This window comes from Anoplopoma fimbria, chromosome 1 (assembly GCF_027596085.1).
Source record: "Anoplopoma fimbria isolate UVic2021 breed Golden Eagle Sablefish chromosome 1, Afim_UVic_2022, whole genome shotgun sequence".
Classification (NCBI taxonomy): Eukaryota; Metazoa; Chordata; class Actinopteri; order Perciformes; family Anoplopomatidae; genus Anoplopoma; species Anoplopoma fimbria.
Genome location: NC_072449.1, coordinates 8,285,604 through 8,299,732, shown reverse-complemented (window position 1 = coordinate 8,299,732; position 14,129 = coordinate 8,285,604). Strand labels below are relative to the sequence as shown.

General features: G+C 38.0%; 3 protein-coding genes across 4 annotated transcripts; 2 read left to right on the top strand and 1 right to left on the bottom strand.

Annotated features, from left to right (window-relative positions):
• Positions 1-771: 771 nt before the first annotated feature.
• LOC129091827 (lebercilin-like protein) lies at positions 772-4,780 on the top strand. The gene is given in 9 exon segments (XM_054599527.1): positions 772-994; positions 1,106-1,377; positions 1,646-1,888; positions 2,099-2,236; positions 2,696-2,765; positions 2,861-2,988; positions 4,101-4,212; positions 4,372-4,733; positions 4,736-4,780. Coding segments are annotated over 9 exon segments (1,593 nt in total).
• On the bottom strand, positions 4,724-13,589 carry get1 (guided entry of tail-anchored proteins factor 1). The gene is made up of 6 exons (XM_054605063.1): positions 13,545-13,589; positions 8,416-8,550; positions 7,317-7,482; positions 6,111-6,178; positions 5,750-5,864; positions 4,724-5,474 (listed from the first exon to the last, which is right to left on the bottom strand). Exons 1-6 carry the CDS (start codon positions 13,569-13,571, stop codon positions 5,401-5,403), a joined length of 585 nt encoding a protein of 194 aa, XP_054461038.1. The 5' UTR covers positions 13,572-13,589; the 3' UTR covers positions 4,724-5,400.
• On the top strand, positions 9,260-12,721 carry hmgn1a (high mobility group nucleosome binding domain 1a). Of its 2 annotated transcripts, none has more exons than XM_054605083.1 (6): positions 9,260-9,459; positions 10,614-10,643; positions 11,279-11,308; positions 11,427-11,462; positions 11,588-11,713; positions 11,815-12,721. In XM_054605083.1, the coding sequence occupies exons 1-6, from the start codon at positions 9,442-9,444 to the stop codon at positions 11,902-11,904; spliced, it is 330 nt and encodes a 109-aa protein (XP_054461058.1). In that variant the 5' UTR covers positions 9,260-9,441; the 3' UTR covers positions 11,905-12,721. The 2 variants fall into 2 exon arrangements, with proteins under 2 accessions (XP_054461058.1, XP_054461050.1); XM_054605075.1 differs by having other exon boundaries at positions 9,261-9,459; positions 11,424-11,462.
• Positions 13,590-14,129: the final 540 nt, after the last annotated feature.

Sequence of the window (14,129 nt, the reverse complement as noted above, 5' to 3'; positions counted from 1 at the left end):
ATAAGTGCATCTCCTTTCTTAAACAAGCATCTTAAAGCATAAACCAGAGCAAAAGTATAGTGCAGAGGCAGATTACTACGAAAACAATAATTGCAACAGACTAATACGAATATAATAAGTGCTACAAACTACTACGAATAGGATAAGTGCAGTAAACAAATACGAATACAGTAAGTGCAACAACTAATACGAATGCAATAAGTGCTACGAGGACTTTTTATTTATTTTATTACACTTTAAGTGTCATTGTATATTGCAACTTTTTCAATATGTGTTTCCCCTCTTTCTTTTCAAAAACTTTGTACATTATTTTTGCTGGTTACCATAACAACTGTGACATTCTTTAGTCATTTCAAAAAGGGCCCCTAGCAACCTCTACCTATCAGAGGCGTGAACCAGGAGAGAAAAGAGCAAGATTATTTGCAAGGAAAGGTGTGATATTATTATTATTATTATTATTATTATTATTATTATTATTATTATTATTATTATTATTATTATTATTATCTCAGGTGACAGCAATTAAAAGTTTGTGGTGGAGGAAAAAAAAATCTTATCAAACTCTTCACAGGAATTATACACTAAACAGGTATGATACTTTTTAATTGAACTCAGAAAAACAATTAAACTTGATGTTTTCCCCCCATCAAGCTTTGTTTGTTGTTTGAACAGGTAAATTATCTCATTTCTTTGTGTAAATTTGCTGATTTACTTTAATTGTTTGTGTTTTCTCAGGGTGGAGAAGCCTATAAAGAAATGATGCAGAGCCTGATGCAGCAGGCCTTCGCTCACAAGAAGGAGTTTGGCGGTGATGCTGTGAGATCCAGCACTGACACCTCCAGGTGGTCCACTCCCCCCAGACTGCGATGTGACTCCAGTAGATCATACTACACATCTGACTTTGGAGATCAGGATGACACGGTTATGGACAAGGCCCCGGAAGTCATGATATCAGAAAAGTGGCCGGGATCAAACACATGCGGAAGAAAAAAAGGCATTTTATTTAACATGATTCACTACCTCTGTAATATAACTTTTGTTGTCTATATGTAAAAAAGATATTGGATGCAATTCACACTATTGTTAAGAGTTTTCTCTTCTTCAGGTAAAAAAGCACAAGGGCCCAACAAGCAAAAGACAAAATACACTGCAAACAGCCATTTCCCGAAGTTGCCTCCAATCAAGCCCCTGCAAGTTTCAAATCCGGGAGTCCTGTCTACCGACTTGAACTGCATCAGGGAGCTGAAGAGCCAGGTGTGGGATCTGCAGCAGCAGCTGAGTGAAGCCAGGACTGAGAACAAGCTGCTGAAGAGGCTCCAGCATCGCCACACGGTGGCACTGCAGCACTTCCAAGACTCTGAGGGCAGCCTCTCCACGGTTGGTTGCTTTTGTCTGTTTGGTGTAGCTGCTCTGATTGAGTCATTGCCACAAAAACATTGGCTTTTGGTGGGTACTTAATTAACTAGAATTATTTCATCAGTGTGAACCATTCATCCTACATCTACTCCCATTTAAGATCCCTAAAAAAGCTGCTCATTGGCTCCTCTCTCAAGTCAGAAAATGTGTTTTTTTCCCCGTATTTTCAATTAATGTTTGTATATTTCTATATTCTAATCATTCCTTTTGACGCCATCCCTATTCCCAGATCCTCACAAACCACAGCAACGAGGCCCGAGTCCTGCAGGGGTTGCTCCGGGAGACCCGCGCCTGCCGTGACAATCTGGCAAGGCAGCTCCAAACCACAGAAAACAAGTTGCTAAGCACAAAGTCCAGTCTCCAGCGCCTCCAGCTGCTCAGTCAGGATCACAGCCTGCTTGAGAGAGAAGAACTCACCTTCAGGCTGACCAGGGCCTCTGCAGAGCTGGAGGACAAGGACAAGAGGATACTGGTATGGAGGAGCAGGAGGGTGGGATAGTGGTGGGTGATACTGGTGCAGAGTTAGATATGTGTGGGGTAGTCCAGGGAGACTCCAGCTCTTCTAGCATCCCTTATAGTCACAGTTTAGAAATATAGATTAGATTTCAACACCAATACACAGGGCATATAAAAGGGGAACGGGAATGTTTTATGATTTTATTCACTTTGTTTCATCTTTAAGGACTTGGAGAAGAATCTTGAATTGTGCCAAGCCTCATTCAATCGTCAAATAGTCACTGAACAAAGAAAGATCACCGAGGCAAGAAAGATATCCTGCTACCTGCAAGAGCAAATATATCAGCTAAACAAGGAAATTCAAGTAAGTTTAAAGTAGCCGTTTCCAAGGTGATATTCTTCACAGCAATAGAGATACCCTAGTCTTTGTTAATCTACAGTATTGTTTATTGTGCAAGCTCCTGTCCTCCGTGATAGTAGCAGTTCTGCATGGGTTTGCATCCCATAATGACAATGTTTTGCATATTCCATTTGACGTATGAAACAAGCATTTGTTGAAAATAATTGGTTAAGATGTCTGGATCAATATTTTCCACAGAAGTTTGCCCATTAGTGAACCATACTGAGGGCTTGATGCTCATGTTTGACGGTGTAATCTCTGCTTGGTGGTCTACAATGACAATGAGAAAAACAAATTTTCCAGGCTTTCAAAATATCTTAATGATATTCCAAACTGTCACACGGTTGCATTAGCTGCATATGTAAGATAGATATTGAATAACAAACTATATTTACAGAGTATCTTTTGTTTCCCTCTTTACAGGATAGAGAGAGAGAATTGGAAACACACAATATTTACTCCCACAGGTACTTAAAAGGACCTTCCAAAAAAGGTATACAAACACTAAAAGCTACTCTAACTTAGTTTTGGCCATATCATATTTGTTGTGTCTCAGCTTTGATAGAGAGATTTTTTTCTGATTTACAGTCAGTAAAAGCAAGATGGTTCAAACTGATGGAATAGTCCTTCTCCCCACTGCGGCTGTGAGTGTTTTGGCGTTGGAACATACGGAGACTGAGGAGAAACGGGAAGAGAAGGAGAGCTCTGTGAACTGGGTATGATTTAAATATTGTGTTGTGTATTTTCAGGGTTTTTTACATGATACCATATTACTAGTTTGCCCACATTGACCAGAGTTTAATTGCTGGCAAAGCTTGTTTCATCAATTAAGAAACATCTCAAAGATAAAACATGTTCAATTTTAACAAAACTGAAGAAAAAAAAAGATATTAGATATTATGACATCTGAATTACTGTAACTCTCTTCTTGCTTGTTTTAACTCCCACTCAGTCTCACAATTGAAATTTATCAAGAACTCAGCAGCCAGATTATTAACTGAAACTAGGAGGTTGTGTCATATTGCTATGATTTCACTTCATTGTCTGCTCACTAAGTTTAGAAAATGATTAAACCTTGTAGTAATTATCTACAAGGACATCTAGTTCTGGCACCAGATTATATTCAAGAACTTTTAACTCCTTGCCGCCCAGCCAGGCCCCCAAGATCAGCTGTCCAAACCTTTAAGTTATTCCACCGATCGAACTGAAAACCGAGGGTTACTATGTGTTTTTGGTTAAGGCCTTTTTTCTCAGTGAAATCGGCAGACATTACTTCATCTTAAAACTTACATTTACAAGATAGCCTAAACTTAACAGTGTTTTGTTTTTCCATTATTGCATCCCTTCATATTTCCTCTTTACACTACTATTTTATGGTGTTTAATTTGAACTTAATTGTCTTTGCATGTTTAAATTGGGCTTGTTTTAGTTTTTTTTATATAAACTTCCATATATGTTGTTTTGAAGAATTTGTGCTTGTATTTGAATGCTCTTATATGATACAAATTTAAATATGGACTTTTTTATTTTATTTTACACTAGCACCCCCATCTGTTATGGGCTCAGTGCTGCTTGATATATGTGCTCTTATCATGTAATACAGGGGGGCTATTCAGTAAATATTTTAATTTGGAAAGCACTTGCTTAACCTTGAAAAGTTCTATATAAATAAAACATAAATATTTGTGATGAATGTAAATGTAGCAACAGGACATTTGAAGACATTTTCTTACTTCTTGAGTGTTTCAAATCTACATTTTTGTCATTTATGAATTTGTTTTATTATCAAAGTAGCTCTCATATTAATAAAGCCTGTATATCTTTTCAGTGTTGTTACAATCCAGTGCAGGAGTATTTGGTAACAGAAAATCCAGAGAAAGAGGATTCTGCAAATGTCTCATTAGAAGAGAATCACGAAGAGGAAACTGGGACGTGTGCAGGTCAGCACTTATTAATGCTACAGTTTAATTAAAAAAAAAACTACACTACAAGAAAAGCACACATACAAAGTTGTTGGAAAACAAAATACAATCATGGAACTAATCCACCAACAACTGTCTCACACAAGACGACAAACTTTTTTTCACATTTGTTTTCAGACACCAGTGAGCAGAGGAATTGTTCAGAAGACAGCCCAGAATATCAAACAGAGGAAGAGTGTGCCGAAGTAAAAGAGGCGCCAACGGCCCCACAGGTGTTGGAAGAAGGGCAGAAAACAGAGGAACATGAGAGCGAGACGTCATTCATTTCGGAACAGTCGCCGAATTTGACTGAACCCAAGAAAAAAGGATCAAAGGTCCCCAAAAACAGACTCAATTACACCTTCAAACAATCCACTGAGAACATGCACAGTGGAAGGCCTGCCTACAGCAGAGGGGAATCGAGTCCCCGTCGAAGCGACAAGAGCCCAATCACAGCGGAGCTCATCAGCAGTGGGATTCAAGAACTTTGTCCTACAGCTGGGAAAAATCAAGGAAAGGTGAAGTAGGAAGCGCTCAGGGTGAGTAAAAAAACAGAGAGAGCAGGCTGATGAAGAGCTGTTTGGTCCAAGTAAAGTCCCTGACTTGGTGACTAAACATCAGAACTGAGGTCAAAAAAATATCAGATACACCCATACTCCCCAGCTGCTACACACAGAGGAAAAGGGGATGAAGAAAGCTTATCTATATTGGCAGAAGATTTTTCTAATATTCAAGTGTCTCTGAATAAATTGTTGTTTGACCAAAAGCTACACACGCTCCATTGTGATCCATCTACTTTGTGTTTATCCTTTACAATTTTACTTGAAGGACAACAACCCAACTTGATTTTGTTTGTGAATTCCCAAATTATAACATTACAATCTTTTCTTGATGTTTTATTTTGATAAAAAGGCAGTTCAACATTTCAAAAACCATTGTTCAGGTACAATTTGGTCAAAACATAAATCACAATTAACTTAAAATCATAATAACAAGAAGAACAAAATCAAACATCAATACAAAAAACAGCCAATGCTAAAATGCACTGCATTTTTTTCGTGTTGACCTGAAGCAGCTGAAAATAAAAAATAACATAAATAAGGCTTTCATCAAGTGAAAGTTGAGCAATGCGTTAGAGAAGCAGTGTGTTTAACTCGGCTGCCATCTCTAGCTGACGGCATGGAGACCCAGCGTTACCACTTTGTTGCAAACCACCAGCCAGCACGTGATTCCCACTCCACCTGAAGGGAAAGAACGGCTCCGTCAGTGAATTAATAGAGTAGGGAAAGTACAGTATACTACAACCTTTATACACACCCTTCAGTATTGTGTTTGAACCAGTAGAAAAAAATCTACATCTACACTAAAAGGAAAGGGATTTTATTATCAATCTTTACCCGATTTCCGTTGTATTACAAAAGAAACAAATGTTCTGTCTGTATTATATAGTTATAGATGAGTTGTTGTGCGTGTATGGTTCTTTTATTCCATCAAATATGAAAAACTAATTGATTACCTGCAACTCCTGTTGGGAAGGCCACAAGGCGCTCCACTGGGGCAATCCATTTACTAGGGACCACTGTCACTGGGTCAGAGTAATACTTCCATATCAAGGAGATCATCACAGCAGCCTGACAAATAAAAGAAACAAAATGTAAGCGTAAATACCTAAAGGCTATTTTGTTAGCTTGTCAAACTTTACATTCCACTTCTAAAACTGTCAGAATTAAGTACTTGCAGTAAATAACCTTAACTGGAGGTTTTGTATCATATAGATGGTCCATGCTTGGTACTAAAGTAGCTCTTTGTGTCTCTCACAGTTAGAATAGAATCTACAACTAAAGGCATTTGTGCTTCTTCTTACAATTCCCACCTACCTGCAGTATATAAAAGACGATGTTCACAACCCATTTCATTTTGGCCTGTTGGGCTGTTCTTGATTTCACTGCAAAAGAGAGGAGGTACACAGAATGTTAGACTCAAAACACGTGTTATTGTAATGATGCATCCTTCTTCATTAGAGAGGAGGAACGAACACCAGTGTTGGAGAGGTGCTGAGCTCGGTGAAAGTGTGAAGGAAAATACAATTTCCTGGAGCATAATAACACACAAAATGATGGATGAATAGAATAACAAACTGATCTGACTGCTAATAGGGATGTTTTCCCCCTCTTTTATTTGTATATGTGCGTTTCAATCAAAATTTTCTTCATTGTAATCGTTTAGATTATGTTTGTTTGTCGATTTTTTTTTTTATTGCCTTCTTTTATGTAAAATACAATGATACCAGTCAAAAGTTTGGACACACCTTCTCATTCAATGGTTTTTCTTTATTTTTCATTTTTTTCTACATTGTAGATTAATATTGAAGACATCCAAACTATGAAGGAACACATATGGAATTATGTGGTAAACAAACAAATGCTCAACAAACCAGAATATGTTTTATATTTTAGATTCTTCAAAGTAGTTGAATGAGAAGGTGTGTCCAAACTTTTGACTGGTACTGTATATTAAATATTTTGTTTAATTTTGGACATTGCCTCAAAAGTCTACTACTGTTTTGGGAGCCATAATCAGAGTAAGACTAGTAGGAAATAGTGATTGTTGGTATTCAGTGAAGTCACATAAAGTACAACATGGAATGTATAGCTTGGTTATGTGAGATTTCAAACTGTCAATGGGAAAATAAAAGCATTAAAATCAAAAACTTTCTGGAACAGCCGTTGCTCTGCCGACCATGTGTATCATATTGAAATTCTGATAAAAGCCACTTCCTGTGCACAAGATAATGTGCACAGGAATATGTAAAGGACAGTAACAGGCAGCAGCTGTTGCTTCTGAACACTCAGTGGGTGTCATCCTACACCTCCAGCGGTTGGTAGTTTTGGGTGATCTGTTAGCCTTTATTTGGGTGGACTAAATAACAGGAACACCAATACAAAACAAATGGCCCTGCAATTAACACTAATGCTCTATTCTTGTTGAGACTGTCACAGAGATGTGGATTTATTATGAGCTTAGAATTTGCAGTGTTGCTGTATGTAGATCTTACGGATTGTTTTGTGACTTTCATCTCTCACCATGTGTTTTCAGCTTGTCTGTCATCTTGTTGATTTTGCGCTCCAGCCTGGCATATCTAGCAAACTCATCCATCATGCTGATCGAGGCCTGCTCCTTCTTCATCTCGTGGACTTCGGTCCTCATCTCGCTCTCCTGCTCAGCATCTTTCTGCACCATCTTTGTGAGCTAGAAAAAGAGGGAACAAGACTGAGTAAACAGAGCTACGTAGTTTAACTGCAGTGTAGGGTTTTATTTTATCAATGGGTGCAGAGGCTGAGTCACACAGTTCTTCAATTGCCCTGCTGGACAATAAAAGCTGTTTATTATTACCAATGTTTAGAGACAAGCACACAGCTTTTTCATTTTTTGTAAGCTATCTTTTTATAGCAGTTAATGATATCTATCTTTATTCTGTTGTATAGTATGTGTATTTATTGTCTGTGTCTGTGTAGTTGTATAGTATGTGTATTTATTGTCTGTGTAGTTGTATAGTATGTGTATTTATTGTCTGTGTAGTTGTATAGTATGTGTATTTATTGTCTGTGTAGTTGTATAGTATGTGTATTTATTGTCTGTGTCTGTGTAGTTGTATAGTATGTGTATTTATTGTCTGTGTAGTTGTATAGTATGTGTATTTATTGTCTGTGTAGTTGTATAGTATGTGTATTTATTGTCTGTGTAGTTGTATAGTATGTGTATTTATTGTTTGTGTAGTTGTAGTTGTATTTAGTAGTTGTGTATGTGTATTTATTGTCTGTGTAGTTGTATAGTATGTGTATTTATTGTCTGTGTCTGTGTAGTTGAGCTGCTGCAACACTTGAATTTCCCCCATGGGGATCAATAAAGGAATATAATAATAATAATAATACATTTTCTTAACTGCTTCTGACATTTGAACAATTATGCAGCACACAATGTTCCCCCACTTGTGTGAAGCAACTAAACAGGGATCCGGATTAAACCCCACCCTCTTTAGCACACAGCTAGTCAATGCTGACTGTAAAGCGAAGCTATTCGACTTAGCACCACACTCAAACTCATTATATTGGCTGTAGCTTTACAGCTTTACAGCATGTGCATCCAAAGCACACGCTTCATATGTGCAAGAATCCTACTTACGAAAGAGGAGATGGTTGGCAGGAGGGATTTCATGAGATTGCACAGAAAAACCGACCCCAGCACAAGGAACCACGCGTAGCCGGCCGCCATGTTTGTTCCTCCTCCTCGTTGCAGCTGTGGAGCTGCAGGACGAGGCTGCACAGTGAAGTTGCATAACAATCAGGCCTCTCTGGTTATTCTGGTAATGGCGGTTTTTTAAAAAGCCCGTCGTCTTCACAACAGCAAATTAAAGCATTTATTTAATATGTTTGTTTAATTAAAAAAAAAAAAGAAGTTGTAGTAAAACGTGATTTTGGTGAGGATTAGGGTTTATGTGCAGCTTAAATATATCAAAATGCATGGAGATTTAACACAAAAACAAGCATGCACACACACATGAGTCTGTAGGTGTTTTGTTTGTGTCTGCACATTCTTATTTATTATGTTTGTTTGTCATTAGAGATGATCATTCAAAAGGAAGTTGTAGTAAAACGTGATTTTGGTGAGGATCAGGGTTTATGTGCAGCTTAAATATATCAAAATGCATGGAGATTTAACACAAAAACAAGAACATGCATCACACACGAGTCTGTAGGTGTTTTGCTTGTGTCTGCACATTCTTATTTAATATCTCATAACATTTTCCAAAATCTTGCACACACCCTGGGAACAGTGTGATTTATATAAATAAAAAAAATAAAAAAAGATCTGGCTCTATCTGACTGATTGGCACACAATCCTGCCCACACAGGTAACATGTTGTGGTTCAAAAATGTGCTGCCTCGGTCTGGAAGCCAATCACTGGAAGCAATGGGCGGGGGATCACTCTCCCTGCTGGGTTGGTAGGATAAGGGATAAAATATACAGAGACCAGTGATCCAATCCGGTTTGAGCCAGTTCTATTACTGGTCCGACGAACTGATGTTAAGTTACAGACGACTCTGAAGGTGTAGGCTGAGGTGTACAGCTGACCCACATTTCATTTAGTTGCACAACCAGTGAAAGGCTGCTTCATTCCCTTATATCTGTCCTACAACACCAGCAACAATGGGAAGGAGAAGTAAAGTAAGTTTAAAAACGTGTACATTATGAGAAATGTGATTTATATATATATATATATGCGTTTTATTTAATCACTTTTTTATTTGTGTTGCAAAAAATGTATCTTTTTCTCCCTCACTCTGCATGCGCGTCAATGTAGCGTTGGTAGTTTTTGCAACAATGTATCCATGTGCATGCATGAGGTCCGTCTGTCGTGTCGACCCTGTTGATACAGGGAAGTGGCGCCTTTTTACTTAGTGCAGTGCAATGGGCTTTTCCCCCCATTGTATTCATTGCACACGTTTGCACCGTGTCCTCTAAATGCATCTACTTGGTGCTTGATTTTTGCAAAAAAAACCAAAAAAATAAAAATCAAGCACCAATAATCTGGCAGTGGTTTAATTATATGTGTGTGTGTGTGTGTCTTCACTGTGTGCGTGCTGACATCAAACAAAGGGGTGTAACCACCGTCGATGAACAGGTTGCCATTTCAAGAAAAATGTCTCCCAGTAGTTGCTCTTGGATGTAACTTATATAAATAGAAAAAAAAACGGTTGCATGAGCTACTATTAAGGCTGTTTTTGCACACGTGCAGTTCATGCAAAGACGTTTTCTGCGTGTTTTCAACCCACGCTGTTGATTGTAGATATCGTGTGTGTGTGTGTCATGGCTGCAGAAAAAGACAGCGACACATCTGGTCGTCTTAAACTGAATGCATGCATCGTCGTGTCGGGGAAGTTTTTATTTTATATTATTGAACAAAGTATGTTTTTTTGTTTTTGTTTTGTTTTAAGTCGTGTTTGCAACACAAAAGCAGATTGATTGAATATATGCGTGGAAGAGGGGGCTCGTTCCCGCTCCTCTTATCTAATAATAAAGTCTCCCCCCCTCCCCCTGCAACATGCATCCTCAACAAAACAACATGTCCTTCTTGTGGATGTTGCGGTGCTTGGCGGGAAGAAACTAGACGAGGTTAAATGTTAAACTTAAGAAAACGTGTTATTGCTCCCCCCCTCCCTCCCTCTCCACACTTTAAGGTTGCATAATTTCTTTGTGACTGTAGGGGGAGGGAGAGGTGCCCATCCCCCCCCCCATGCCTTACACGCCCACATCAGCTCGCTCATGAATGGCTGTTGTTCATGGCTTTTAATTTTCTTTCTCCTCTCTCTTTCTTTCAGACTGACAACTCCGATTCAGCCACTTCAGAGGTTAGTATCCGAGTATTAACTCACACTGGTCGTGTGTCCCCCCTCCTCCTCCTCCTCCTCCTCCCATCAACTTGCACCCAAATGAACATTTTGTTCTAATTTCTGTCAAGACAAAGAGAAAATCTTTGTTGACACAGGGCGTCTTTTGATGTGACTTAGTGCTGCACGTCTTCAATCTTGCGTGTAAGAAACTGAGGCTCTAAGGACGACAACATCAATAAGTTGGTTTAAATGTACATGTTATATTCCAAACCCTGGTCGGTCCATTGGGTTCAAGGAGCTGCCCAGCCTCTAGGGGGCGCTGGGCATTATGGGGCCTCCATCTGATCTCCTATGTGCCCCCAGATGTTACATTTAAATGCTCCTGTGTGAGAGTCCAATGTTTATCCTTTGCCCCATACAGTAATTTAGCATTTAGAAACATGTATTTGAAGGAGTAGGAGGGATTGTTATACTTTTACAACTGATAAATAAACTTTATTATTTTTTATTTGTCATTAAAAAAATTACCATCCAATCCTGTACACGTAGATCACCATTAGTTTTATCAAACTTTTTTTTTGAGAGGGAAAATGTATTTGGTGATTCTGTATCATGTGACTGACTGATCTAACCGGTTGTATTTTCTTCTGCAGCCAAAAAGAAAGTCTTCACGGTTGTTAGGGGTAAGTTCTGCAAAGAGGTTTTATTAAGATCGGTGCATATTCTACTATTGGTATGCCTTTTTTTTTGTTTTGTTGGCGTGATAGACAAGTAATTGTATGGTGTGTTTGTGTGTAGCAGAAGACACAGCCAGAACCTGTGCCGGAAAAGAAAAAGGTATGTAGAGATTATTATTTTTTTGGTCAGCAATGGGGAAAAGAGCACTGTCCATTTAAAATTGTCTAAATCTCCATTGCAAGCATTTGACTGTGATTTTCACGATTCTTTTTGGGGCATGTTAGGCACCTGTCAAGTCCAAAAAAGCAGCCAAACCAGCAGCAAAGGTCAAGGCTGAGGAGAAAAAAGAGGAGCCCGAGGTAGAGAAGGAAGAGGTCCCCGCAGAAAACGGAGATGAGAAAGCCGAGGAGGTATTACAGGCTTTTTGATTCTTCACGACTCTTGCCATGTGGACTGTAGCAATATTTAAAGGGCACCATAATGACAAAGCATGTTTTTATCAATCCCTCAGAAGGCTGCACCAGCAGAGGAGGCCGATGAGGGAGACGATGCAGAGGACGCAGACAGCAAAGCTGAGGACGACGATAAAGACGCCGAGTAGCTGTGACAACCTGAGACTCCCTTGCCAGGGCTCCCTGTACCTCGTTTCTTGTACAATGCAGAGAATATTTTTATCTACTATTTTCATAAGACAGTAATGTTTTTAGGCATCTGGTTGCAGTAATGCATTTTTAAAAAAAAAATATACCACAAATTCCATTCAGTTTCATGGCTTCTCGGTCATTCTTTTTTTATTTTTTTCCTTTTATTTCCTTGTATCTGGCTTTTTTTTCTATTTTGCCCTTTAGGTTGTAGTTTTCTGCATGACATGAGGTTGTGCCTATATCAGGAATTAAATGTTCAACTTCGGGGAGTTTACCTGAGACATTCCCGAGAAGTCTTGAGGGATTTTGTAACCTGTACTGTTTTGGAATTTAATACATCGTAATACTAAGTGTTTGATAGGGAATAGTATGATTGAAAGTTGGATTATTGTGATCCACGCTAATGGTCTTGGTCACAATGTTTACCTTAATCATGTTCACTAGTACTGGACTTTTTTGTTATTACTTATATGCTGTCAGTGATGGTACATTTGAGGATGGTCAGACTATTCCATACTCTCTGTGCTAAAAACAAAATGCATTACAGAGTTTATCGCTCTTGTCATGGTTTATCCTTTCGTATTTTTTTGGATTACTGTATTTTCACCTCAGTCTACAAAATGTATCCCACATGTTTGTGGATACATACATTGCGGTTTTGGGATTTATCTTCCAATGTACAGTTTCCTCGGTTTTTAAAAAAAGAAAAAAAACAAGAAAAAAAGTTGTTTGTTATGAATATAAAATGCCAATTAAAGTGGGAATTCCTCTGAAGTGTGTTACTCTTACTTTTTTTTATACCTGATGGGAGAAATGATAATTGGCAGAAAATGTTAAACCTGGTGGTCACAACGCATGCCACATTTCTGCAACGGTTTGGGTTCAATTCCAGCTTTGGGACCATTGTCGTTAGCATTCAGTTTTCTTTCCCCAACTTTCAAGTCTCGAAAGGGGGAAATGCGAATATGCTAAAAAGGCACAATAATATAGTAATTTACTTAACCACCTAGTAGTATTTGGAGCAGAGTTTATATTGCCTTAAATCTTATTTTGGCCATGGTGGAATGTTTCATTTCCAGACCCATTTTGCAGTATTTTTTTAATAAGAACTACTGGAGATGGCTGTGTATTAGGTAAATATATGTAGATACAAAAACATAAACTCGATAGGTGGTCCAATTTACTAAATGCCCAATTGGAAAATATTTATATCATAATTTAAAATCTCACTGGTAGGTAAAGTTAAAAGTTTATGGTCCCTAACATATACTATGGGGTTTTACTGATGTGACTTAAATAAGGTGTTAAATGCATATTATAATGCAGTTATATTAAACAATATACACAATTCTGAATGTTGGTTTAAAAAAGAAAAACCATTAGCGTCATTAAAGACGGAATTTAGGGGAAAGTATGTTGCATAAAACCTTGTTACTAAGATGTGCGGCATAGTCCCAACTGAACCTTCCGCTATCCATATTAAAATGCTATCTGGTCCTGGGTTTGTTTGGTATGGTAATTTGATAAAATGCATTTAAAATCACTTAATTTATGAGTATGAATCATGTAAGTAAATAACATAAGGTGAATTTAGGACCTTTGATGCCCTGGGGCAGATTCCCATTTCACCTGGTTGACCTCCAAGCTTGGGAAACGCTGCCCTGACTTACAGGATATCTGGAAAAGAAAAAGCAAAACCGCAACGTAAAAAAATACTCTATTATAAGTACTCATTATGCAGTATAGCCCATTACAGAATAACGCATTTTATATTACTGGATTATGTTTATTGATGCATCAATATGTAGGGTATATCACTTAAATATTACATCAGGTAAAGTTGGGGTTGATTTTAATTTGTTTATATACTGCCAGGTAGCTCAATGTAAAAAAACCAAAAACAGAATTTCTGTGTTGTCTTACATTTTGTTTTGTTTTATTTTATTAATCTGAATCTACAAAGTACCTACAAAAGTGATTAAATAGATGTATTCGTATTAGTTTGTTTTTGCACTGTACTTTTGCTCTGCTTTATGTTCTTAGATGATTGTTTAAGAAAGGAGATGCACTTATGACTTCTGGTGACTAGTAGTTCTCTTGAACACCTATGTTGAATACACTTATTGTAAGTCGCTCTGGATAAAAGCGTCTGCTAAATGACTGGAATGTAATGTAATGTAAT

Bases quoted from the DNA above. Each gene is read 5' to 3' on its own strand.
- hmgn1a (XM_054605075.1), top strand. The intron at 11,463-11,587 runs GTATGTAGAGAT...GGGGCATGTTAG, and splicing joins CTGTGCCGGAAAAGAAAAAG to GCACCTGTCAAGTCCAAAAA. The intron at 11,714-11,814 runs GTATTACAGGCT...TCAATCCCTCAG, and splicing joins GAGATGAGAAAGCCGAGGAG to AAGGCTGCACCAGCAGAGGA.
- get1 (XM_054605063.1), bottom strand. From the start codon at position 13,571: ATGGGAATCTGCCCCAGGGCATCAAAG. The intron at 8,551-13,544 runs GTCCTAAATTCA...TTCACTGTGCAG, and splicing joins TCTGCCCCAGGGCATCAAAG to CCTCGTCCTGCAGCTCCACA. The intron at 5,865-6,110 runs GTAGGTGGGAAT...TTTATTTGTCAG, and splicing joins TCGTCTTTTATATACTGCAG to GCTGCTGTGATGATCTCCTT.